Below are 11,775 nucleotides of genomic sequence, written 5' to 3'. Positions count from 1 at the left end.
TCTCATTGGTTTATTGCACGTTACGCCCACAACACACCCATTACTCATTATGAGAATAGGAACAACCCTTTTAGACTGTGTGCTAGGCGCACAAAGCATTTTTTACAGTCGTTAAATTAGCAAAAGTGGATTCGGACATGCCTGTTTAGACTGTGTGCCGTGCGCTTTAAACCATGCACTTAGATCAATAAAATAGGGCCCAAAGTGTTTTAAGTGTTTGTTAAGTAAACAGCTGATTGTTCATCCAGTGATGCTCTTAATTTAGATTTGTATTTAAAATATAAATATACGTTTTCTTTTTATACAGTATTGTTATTGATGGCTAAGTCGTGAGTGTTCCTCATTCTAAAAAGTCAACTTGTTGAATCTGTTTGATGAATTGTTAATGTTTTGTATTCTTCTTCATTACAGTACTTTCAGTTTATTATGATGTAGCGTTTACTGGAGCGAGACAAAAACAGAGAGAGATGCCTCGAATAAAACTCAACATAATGGCTTTCATAAGCTTTCATATTCTGCCTCCATTACAACTCGTCCTTCTGTTTTATGCATTCGGTGTTGCCAGAGGAAGTAAGTTCACTTTTTTAAATTATTTGAGTTAGTAGTAACACTTTCCTTTTTAACTAAGATTAGTCTTTTAACTAAGATTGATCTTTTTTTAAGATTAATACATTCATGAGCTAACATTAACTAAAAATGGACAATTTTTGTAACATTTTATTATTATTTTTAATGTCAATATGTTTATTTTAGTTTATTATGCTCAGTATTAAGGGCAGTCATGGCCTAATGGTTAGGTCAGTGGTTCTCAAACTTTTTCAGCACCCCCCCACCCCCCTTGTGTAGCGTGCAACTAATGTTAGCAGTAACAACTTTTGATTTTAAAAATGTTTTGGTTTATGAAGTGTAAATTATGATATAAAAGATGTGAATGAAAAACAAAACTTTTGATTGCTGTGATATATTCATAGTCTGACTAAGGAACTTTAAAATCTATTTATCGTAAACATGAAACAATATTCTGTATATTCTATCATTTAAGGAAATAAATATCTCTGTACTGTTATACTGGAGCATTTCACACTATTTGTTATTTCATATTTAGCATTTCTCATTGCTGGAGTTTTACCAGTGATCATAATTGTGGCAAGATTTGACTGGAATTTTATGTGTGGGAAAGATGGACTCAGATGTAAGTATGTGCTGAATTTGGTTCTAATTCATTGTATAGTTATAAACATATATTACTGTATATTTCATGACTTTACTTATGAAGTATGGTGTTGTGTGTGACAGCATGATCAAATTAATAGTTTTACCTCTCGTTTGCTGGAAGCATGAAAAGAACCACGACCTGTTTTAGGTATAGTCCACACATGCATGGGTATTTTATCCCTCCTTCTCAACAACAACAAAAAAATAACGCAACAGTTTGCATCAATTATTTTGAGTTAAGACAACTACTTCTCAAATGAAGTATGAGTATAGCCTGGCTAACACCAGACCAGTCTCATAGAGAATGAGACGTGGTCTGGGAACCACATGTTCATTTTCTCGTGTTTTAGGGCGTGGTTTACGAATGCAAAGAGCTACAAATGTCTATCAAGCGCATCTGTACGTAGCTCATAGCCAATCGGTGTGTTGCATAGATGTCGTCATCGTCTTGCTGCCTCCTCCCCATTCTGTGATTGGTTCCGTGTGCCGTTTATTGGGAGCTACTAGTTGTTGTTTTTTTTTTATTGAATAAATTGACATCATATGTGAGTTTTGTCGCACGTATTTACACGTTGTTGTGTGCAGAATTCAGTAAATCATACAAAACCATACAATTTTATCGTTTCAAATCATGCAGTACAGTGTTACATTGTAAGCTTTGTCTTTTAAGAGGATTGTAAAATAGATTGTCTCTCTCTTGCAATGAGTTTGTGAACGCTTGTTAAATGAAGCCTGTTCAAGTACCGTATATCTAAACTGAATCTCTATTTAAACCTCTGTAGCTCTAATTCGACAAGCAAATGTTAGCATAAATGATACTTCTGTTGGTGTATAAAACGAATGAAGCGGTTCTCGCTTATACAAACACATTTGACAAGAACTGTGCCGCAGTAAAAGTGCGAGTCTAAGTGGAGCGAGCTACTTAAAACCTCATAACACCTGTTACATTTATAATCAGGGCTGCGTTTCCCAATAACGTTGTTCCTTAGCGTGATATTTTCACGTACGCCATTAGCAGCTACTGTCCATAGTGATGGGGCTGAATTTGTTGAGAGCGATCTGTCTAGATCCATATTTTATACAGGCATGTTAACCCTAACCCGGTGAAGCTAGGTGGGCCAATCACCCGCTTAGTGGTTAAATACGATTACAAAAACATTCATGGATAACATTCAGAAAGGTTTGGAAGTAGAAGGTGTCTCCTCCCAGACGAATATGACACTGGACAACTCAAGCCGAAAGGACGTCGCCCAGCTGACCCCCCTTCTTACAACCAAACACAATATAAAGATAGGTTCATGGAACATCAGAACGATGTATCAAGCCGGTAAAGCATCTCAGATAGCAGCTGAAATGAAACAGTACAACCTCTCCCTAATAGGACTCAGTGAAACTAGGTGGACTCAATCAGGAAAAACACAACTTTCTAGTGGAGAAACAATAATATATGCGGGACATCAACAGGATAATGCCCCACATTCGGAAGGAGTGGGACTAATACTCTCGAATGAAGCAGCCAGGTCACTGATGGAGTGGGAGGCAGTAAATTCACGTATCATCACAGCAAGGTTCTATACCAAGACCAAGAAACTCACTATTATCCAGTGCTATGCACCTACAAATGAAGCAGAACAGCAAATAAAAGACAACTTCTATGATGTACTACAACAAGTCATCCAGAAACAGAAGAAGAAAGACATCATTATACCGACAGGTGACTTTAACGCCAAGATAGGCCAAGATAACATGGGCAAAGAGCACATAATGGGCAAACACGGTCTAGGGCAAATGAACAATAACGGAGAGCAATTCTCAGATTTCTGTGCATTTTATAATCTAGTTATAGGAGGCAGTGTATTCCCACACAAAAGAGTGCACAAAGCAACTTGGGTCTCTCCAGACCACAAAACTGAAAATCAGATAGATCACATTTGTATCAGCAAGAAGTTCAGGAGATCCCTCCTAGACGTCAGGGTAAAAAGAGGAGCTGACGCTAGAGCTGTAATCGGGCCTTAAAAGTTAGGCCCGAAATGTCCGGAGCCCGACAGAATGCAGCCCGAACCCGAACGTACATTTAGATGGACAGCTTTTTAAAAGCCCGAACCCGTTTACAGCCCGACATTATTTAAATGTGCGCACACACACAGCTTTTGTCAAGAATGAGAAATTTACACAGGTTTTAACATTATTTATTCATGACTAATAATCTACACGCCACTTGGAAGTTGAAACAAAGAAATAAGTAATCTGTAACATTGTAACATCTCATTCTAAATAGGCTTATGCAATACACTAAAAATATGCCAATAAAATTATTATTTCTTAACGAATTAAATTAAGATAATACATTCTGAATTAAGATGGGTATTTGGCAATAACGAAATTAAGAGGCAGGCTCCGCGGGATTTGCGTCGGCACTTCTCTCCATTACTGCCAACATTAGTCTATATCCTCTGTCTAAATTATGTAAGACTCGATTCATATTTAGTTATACATTGAAAAACCTACTCACCAAGATTAGGCTACATGTTTTTGATGAGGAAAATCATTAAATCCACTGTAAATGAATTCAGCGCGATCCTGCGCTACTGATTTGAACTTGACCGCTCATTTACCTCACAAAGCCGGAGCGGAAGCCCGAGCCCGCCCCGAGCCCGTGTAAAATGTTAGAAATGAAGCCCGAACCCGCCCGAGCCCGTCGGGTCCCGACGGGTCCCGTCGGGTTCGGGCAAAGATCTTCAGCTCTAGCTGACGCGTCCACAGACCACCACCTTCTAATAGGGACACTCCGGTTAAAACTCAAGAAATTTTCAAATTCTGCAAGAAAAATCAGCACCAGATATAATGTCAGCCTTCTCCAAGATCAGAACACCAGAGAAAAATACCAAATCACTCTCTCAAACCGGTTCCTCCCCCTGTGCAAACTGGAAGTAGAGCACCAAACCGTGGACCAACGATGGCAGAACATGAAGCTGGCCTGGATAGAGGCATGCGAGATCACATGCGGGAAAAGGACAAGGCAACACAAGGAGTGGATCACAGGAGATACTCTACAGAAAATAGAATTGCGCAAACAGGCTAAAAACACTCTCAACAATGGCCGCATAAGAACCACAAAAGTTAAAGCACAGCAAGCCTACATATTGGCAGACAAGCTTGTTAAAAAGAACATCAAGAAAGATAAAAAACTATTCTTTAACAACCTAGCAACCCAAGCAGAAGAAGCAGCAGCTCAACACAACATGAAGGAGCTTTATGATACCACACGGAAATTAGCAGGCAAACACAAAAGACCAGATAGGCCAATACTAGACAAAGATGGGAAAATACTCACTAAACAAGAAGATCAGATGAAGAGGTGGGCCGAGCACTTCAGAGATATACTCAACAGACCCAGGCCAATCGAATTGGCCGATATCCCTCCAGCCATACACCCCCTACAGGTTAATACCAACAAGCCCACCAAACAAGAAATAAGAAAGCCCATTCAAAAATTGAAAAACAACAAAGCACCAGGGCCTGATGGAATCCCCCCTGAAGCCATCAAAGCAGACCCAGAGATGGCAACAACACTACTTCATCAACTCTTCGAACAGATCTGGGAGGATTAAAGGGTGCCAAACGATTGGACAGAGGGATACTTGGTGAAACTCCCCAAAAAAGGAAACCTAAAAGATTGTAACAACTACAGGGGCATCATGCTTACATCTGTGCCAGGGAAGATTTTAAGCAGGATTGTTCTGGAAAGACTATCAAAGAATTGGACAAAAAATTCAGAGAACAACAAGCAGGCTTCCGCCAAGACAGATCATGCACCGATCACAGTGCCACTCTCCGTATCATCATTGAACAGATCCTGGAATGGAATACATACCTCATTCTCACATTCATCGACTTCCATAAAGCATTCGACAGCTTAGACAGAGAGACTTTATGGAGACTCATGGCACATAATGGCATCCCGAAGAAGTTTATAACCATCACCCAGCAGCTGTATTTAAAGTCATCCTGTGGATTGATACATAACGGAAACCTAACAGACAGCTTTACAATAGAGACAGGAGTCCGACAGGGCTGCTTACTGTCCCCTTTTCTCTTCCTTCTGTCAGTGGACTGGATCATGAAGGCAACCACAGCCGAACAAAATCTGGGTATTCAGTGGACAATGTGGTCCCAGTTAGAAGATCTGGACTTCGCCGATGACATAGTCCTCTTGTCACACACCAACACACAAATGCAGACCAAACTCACAAAACTTGCCAAAAATGCAGCAACCACTGGACTTCACATCAACAAAACAAAAACCAAGGTGATGACCATAAACCACAAAATAGATGCTATAAAACTGGATGGAGAGGGACTAGAAGAGGTGGACACATATACATATTTAGGAAGCGTTGTTGGGAAGGATGGAGGTAGTGACAAAGACATACAAGCAAGAATAGGGAAGGCAAGATCAGCTTTTCTAATACTTAAGCCAATATGGAACACAAAATATATTTCCAAAAACACAAAACTTCGCATCTTCAATTCCAATGTTAAATCAGTTTTATTATATGGGGCAGAAACTTGGAGAACCACAAAAGCATCATCAAATAAGTTACAAACATTCATTAACCGATGCTTACGACACATCCTGGAGTTTACTGGCCTAACACCATTAGAAATGAAGAACTCTGGCAAATCACACAACAAGAACCAATTGAAACTCAAATAAAACGCAGGAAATGGGGTTGGATTGGGCATACCTTAAGAAAACCATCTTCTAACATGACCAGACAGGCCTTAACCTGGAACCCACAAGGAAAAAGAAAGCCAGGAAGACCAAGAAACAGCTGGAAAAGGTCTGTTGAGGCAGAACTCAGGAAAGCAACATCATCTTGGAAGGAAGCAGAGAAGATCGCCCAACATCGAACCACCTGGAGGAAGTTCATGAATGACCTATGCTCCCCAAAGAGCAAAAGGGTGTAGAAGATGTTTATACATATAAACTGTTTTGTAGTCAAATAAGTGGCTCTTTAAGAATCTTTTGTGAAACAGAACAGTTCTTCAGATGTTAAAGGTTCTTTAAAGATCCATTTAGACAGAAAATGACATCGTGAAGCAGCTTTATTTATAAGAGTGTAGAAAGCATAGGCCTGTGCACACTGTAAAAATGAAAGTTAGATCTACTTAAGTTTTTACCTGTTAATGGAAGAATAATAAAAACAACTTCAAACTTATTTAAAAAAAAAAAAACTTAAGGTCCAAAAATTGTAAGATTACTTTTAATTGGTAACACCTAAAATGTAATCTTTTTCAACTAAATTTTTTATTTAATCCATCTTTTTACAGTTCAGGAGCAATCACCAGTAGTCCAACCAATATACTGTAAATAAAAAAGAGTTGTGATCAATAAGTCATATCTTAACATTTTATAATTTTCTTTTAGGTCCAGATTGGATCATAAGAACAGTGTGGTTTATTTTCACAATACTGATGAATTTATTATTGGCCTGGTTTTACATCAGGACACTGGAACTTGATGAAGGTATTTTATTTCGTTATTTATTTAAAATAAATGTCTTATTAAAATATTAAATAAATAAATTGACACTTAACATGTTTTTATGTATGTGTAGAAAAGGCTGGATGGGCTTGTTTAATCGTGTTTCTTCAAATACTATGGGCTGTTCTTAACTTCAGGCGTTCATTTAATCATTGGGGTATGCAGTATTATTTACTTTCATTATCTGTCTGTGTCTTTAAAATTACAACAATATGCAATCTTACTTTATTTATAATAAAATGAAAGTCTGCATTTGTTTGTTATTACAGGTGTTAAGAAAAATGTCTTTGTGTTTGTGGTTGGATCAGTTGGTGTTGTTTTTATCAACACTGTTGCACTGATGACTGAACTGATACTAAAAACAGGTGACTCAACACATAACAATTTAACATTATACACTGATTTATTTATAGCATTTATTTAACATCAATGATCATAGGTTATTTTAATATTGAAACCAGGACATTGTTTTTTTCTGTACAGCATGCATCTCTTTAACATAAGCCATATAAAAGATACATGTGCCAATAAATACACTTAAAATTTAAGTGCACCAATGAATTTATATAGTTTAATCAATTGCAATTTTTTAGAGTATAGATATCTATGTAAAATTGTAGCTCCTACAAATATATTTATAAGGTTATCTAAGATTGTGAGTCAATTGTGTGTTTTCTTGATCTTTATTTTTGTTTTAAATGTATACAGTTAATAGCAATATTTGTTCAAATAGATCCAATATTTTAAATTTTTATGTTTTTTTTTTTGTTTGTTTTGTTTTGTTTTTTTGATTGTTTAAATGTTCAAATAATAGGTTTATTAAAATGAGTATACAAAAAAAAAAAAAAAAAAAGGGTTTATATGTGATTGTTTTGTTTTCAGTTAATGGTGAGCGTTCAATAGGAGATTTGCGAATCCCTGTCTTTACATCTGAAAGTGTCTTTACTCTGTGTCTGTTGATTCTTCAGATATATGGCAGTGAGTACAGTATATAAACTTTATCTCATTTATATCATTTGCTGTTTAAGTACCTCTTTTTTCTTTTTAAAAAATCTTTTTTGTTTTAATACATATTATCATTCTCTATGGCTAACTATGGCTATAAGCTGATGTTTCTTTATAAAATGTAACAAAATGATTATGGAGTCGTGGTGTATCCAGTATTTATGTTTCCGATATAAGTGCTTAGCTAGTGATTAATGTAAATATTTTCAGATGTATTTAGTGCATTTTTTCTGACTGTACATTTTCTCTCTCACAGAATCTGGGGAATCTGACCAATCAGAGACTCAGCTACGTCGTAAGGTTAGCATCATGTGTTATTATTATTCATTTTATTTATTGAGATTTAAAAATAGAAATATTTTCACTACAACGGAAATCTAGTGGTAGCCAATTCCACAAGTAAGGAGCTGCACAACTTAAAGCTCGAGACCCCAAAAATGTTGAGTGAGTCCTGGGAAGAAAAAGAGTTGAGAGAATTGGCTGATCTTAAAGAACGGGGCCGAATATAGAGATGGTTTATGAATAAGCTTCGCAGGCAAACCATATTTTGGAAGTGGGTTGATAGGAAAGATAAAGCTGGGTTACATCAGCGTAGCAATGAAATTAAATTCCATATTTCCTAAAGATGTTACCAAGAGATATATAATAAACAAGAAAGGACCAAGGACTGAACCCTGAGGAACACCATTAGCAACACAAAAGGACTTCGATGTGAATAGTTTTAGCTGTACAAATTGAGCATGTTCAGTTAGATACGAGCAGAACCACAACAAAGCAATGATTCTGATTCCAATATGTCAGATCTGATGACATATTTAAAAGTTGTCTGACATGCAAAATATATATTTTGTAAATGTGTGTTTTATCTTTATCATAGCCCTCCTTTACACAACGTTACTACATCAGAGGACAGACCCACAGCACAGCAGAACCAGCAGAACCAAGCTCTGAAACGATTGAATTAAAAGAAAGAGCCTGAAATCAGACTCAAGTCACAGACTCAAGCTGTGTACTCTGCCCCCTGCTCTTCTCTGTATATACAGAGCCTCTGTCAAACATCTGAAGTTTGAATGACACCACAGTCACCAGGATGATGATGAATCTGCATACAGAAGAGAAGTTGCACAGCTGGCACTCTGGTGCAGTAAATCAACCTTAAACTGAGATGACTGTGGATATTCAGGCAATACACCTGCAGCACTCCCCCCAACTTACCATTTACAACAGTACTGTGGCAATTGTTGAGTTTTTCAGGTTTTTGTGAACCACTATCTCACATGACCTGAAGTGGAAGACCCACACAGACTCTTTTGATTATTGGTGCTCCATGGCCAACCCTTCAGGACTTTGAACTCATACTGTAGAAACATACCATAAAATGAGATTAAATGCACTTTCTCAGGTATCCATGTAAACATTTGGATTGAATCAACAATTTGTAGCTGATGTGTCATCTGTTCCTCTGATTTATTGTATTAATGCAGGTGGATCTGCAGTTCTGTTCGGCTGCTTGGTTTACAGGACCAGAATTACAGGACAGTTTGCATTTACTGTGATGAAATTGTGATTTGTGCCTTATAAACTGTTTGAGCAATTGCATGGAAATGTGAACCTTACCAAGTTTTAAGGAAATGTTTTTAACTGTACTGATATCTCGGATGTGAATATTTGGTAGCTTAAATACCAGTGCTATTTAAAGATATTTAAGCAATTTTTACATTGTTTTTTTTATAGTTAGGTAAGTGCAGCTTTTAGAATTGCTACATCCATAGCGTTGTTTCCTCATCATAAATGCACACAATATTTGAAGAGTTTTGTTTGCAAAACGAGATAATGATACAAAACAAGTCCCAGGACAAGGACAAGACACACTGGGGCCTTAAATAGAGAAACTAAACAAGATAACGAGGGAAGGTCAGGTGAGGAGAATTAACCAATAATGAATAATTAACAGGGAAAGGGGTTAATTATTCAAGGCCATGTGCTACTACACAAAACATGGGTACTGCCACAATCCTGCCACATGACCATGAACAACTATGACAGACTGGCAGGATTATGACACTATAGGGGCTTATTTTGCGATAACAACCTACTGCCTGTACATTTTCCCACTTATTACTCTGTATTTTTATCTCATAAGTAAGGTAAAGAACGTTAAATATTGTTTTGAAATGTTTTATTTGCTCATTTTCAACAAATGCAGATCTTATAAATATAATGTCACATATGTTATTAAAATACATTTATATAGAATTTTTGTGAAATATTATACTGTACCTGTCAAAATGATTTGCAGCATCTGGATTACCAGGTGTTTTAGTTTTGAGCGGTAGTTATCTGGGAATAACAATCTGCAAATGTCGCAACTGCATGGCCAATCAGAATCAAGCATTCCAACCAGCTGTGTAATAAGGGTTTTCTAACATCCACAGAAAATATAGAGCCGAAAAAATAACATTTAGGAAATGTAATTTCTTTTTTTCAGGTAGTACTTGTCAGGACAGAGAGTCTCTTGCGAGTTAACAATTTATTTAGAGAGAGAACACCAGTGTAAGGAGGTATATGCCTAACTGCGAGGCACCACAACACACTGATGAGAGAGACAGTTCACTAGTCAAAACCACAGTCCAAGAAGGCAGAACCACACGCGGCGTCCAGCGCTGTAATCCAAACTCAAACCAGCCGAGGAGCTCAGGGAAAACCAGAAGTATCTGGCATAGCGCTTGAAGACAAGGCAACCAGGGAACAGGACAGACGAGGACAATCTTCACAACCACTCACAGGACAGTGAACTCCAGACAAAGACAAATTTCAAGACGTTGGCGGCTGAACCTGAGGCAAAACAAAAGATGAGTAATAGACACTGATGTCTAGCTCTGTGGACCAGACGTATGACCATGAGCAGCCAAACAATGAGTGCGTTTACATGCACAGAATAAGCGGATAACTATTAAAAATCTGCTTATTATAGAAAACTGTTTTTATGCGTTTACATGCAAATCAATAAGCCGGCTATGCAGTCAACTGCGTTTACATGGGACTTGGAGAATTATCAGTTTTCTCGCCTATAGAACACAATAGTCGATCAAAAAGCCAACGGCATATCTGTCTTAAGCTGTACTGTTGTATCACTCCTCGTGTCTGCAGAACCTGTAAATGTAACATGAGCTTTTATTTTCACAGTTTCTCTGCCAACTGCTTTAGTCGAGCGGAGACTTTTATGCGTTACCTTGCGCTTACTTCCGCGTGTGACATTTATCTTTCATACGCGGAGACATGCGCACATGGACAAAACCGTGAGAAAGTGGGTTAAGGTGTTTACATGCCATGCGAAATCAGCGTAATGAGCAAAAAACTACCTGTGCCGATCGGTTTTTGCTTACGCTGTTTATGGGCTTTCCCCGATTAAAGAAAACCGCTTTACGCGTTTACATGACCCCACGTGTTATCAGTTTATTAAGCATAATCGGCGTAAGACTGTGCATGTAAACGCACTCAATGAGCGCATGACGAAGGACAGGACGGAAGGCTATCAAAGAGAGACAGGAAACAAGACATTATGGCAAATAACAAGATGCTCGACAGAAAGCGTGCATTGTTTTCAAATAATTTAAAGAACCGGAGTAATTTTTCAGCTTACACCACTCTACCACAGAAATTGTTTGAACATTACTTTAGTTGCATACCCATTGAACATTTTTCAACCGATCAGAATAAAGCATCCAACAGGTTTGTGTATATATACAGTACACATATAAATGATACATATTGGGAAATTTTAAAGTGTACTGTCCCCAGGGCAAAGCTGTTACTTGATTATCATTATATATTCTGGTTTATTTACTGTTGATTGCTTGCTCATAAATGTCATAAATTTGGGGTCCCCCCATCATCTGGCATCAAGAAAGTCAAGGTATAAGGGGCACAACAGAGGTTCTGTATCTAGACAGACCTACTGAAGGCAGTCGGGTTCTTCTGAAAGTTGTCAAAATCCGCAGTCACCA

At 37.7% G+C, this 11,775-nt stretch overlaps 1 protein-coding gene across 1 annotated transcript in view; it reads left to right on the top strand.

Annotated features, from left to right (window-relative positions):
* Positions 1–9,973, top strand: part of LOC135768896 (uncharacterized) — a 15,931-nt gene extending 5,958 nt beyond the window's left edge. The window contains exons 8-15 of the mRNA XM_065278260.2: positions 412–570; positions 1,106–1,192; positions 6,647–6,745; positions 6,837–6,920; positions 7,033–7,128; positions 7,646–7,741; positions 8,025–8,068; positions 8,646–9,973. Coding sequence (XP_065134332.1) covers positions 412–570; positions 1,106–1,192; positions 6,647–6,745; positions 6,837–6,920; positions 7,033–7,128; positions 7,646–7,741; positions 8,025–8,068; positions 8,646–8,747 — 767 coding nt within the window. The 3' untranslated portion in view covers positions 8,748–9,973. The remainder of the gene's footprint in view (positions 1–411; positions 571–1,105; positions 1,193–6,646; positions 6,746–6,836; positions 6,921–7,032; positions 7,129–7,645; positions 7,742–8,024; positions 8,069–8,645) is intronic.
* Positions 9,974–11,775: the final 1,802 nt, after the last annotated feature.

Source organism: Paramisgurnus dabryanus, chromosome 3 (genome assembly GCF_030506205.2).
Source record: "Paramisgurnus dabryanus chromosome 3, PD_genome_1.1, whole genome shotgun sequence".
Taxonomy (NCBI): domain Eukaryota; kingdom Metazoa; phylum Chordata; class Actinopteri; order Cypriniformes; family Cobitidae; genus Paramisgurnus; species Paramisgurnus dabryanus.
Note: the sequence above shows the minus strand (reverse complement) of the source record. Positions and strands in the feature narration are given on the sequence as shown.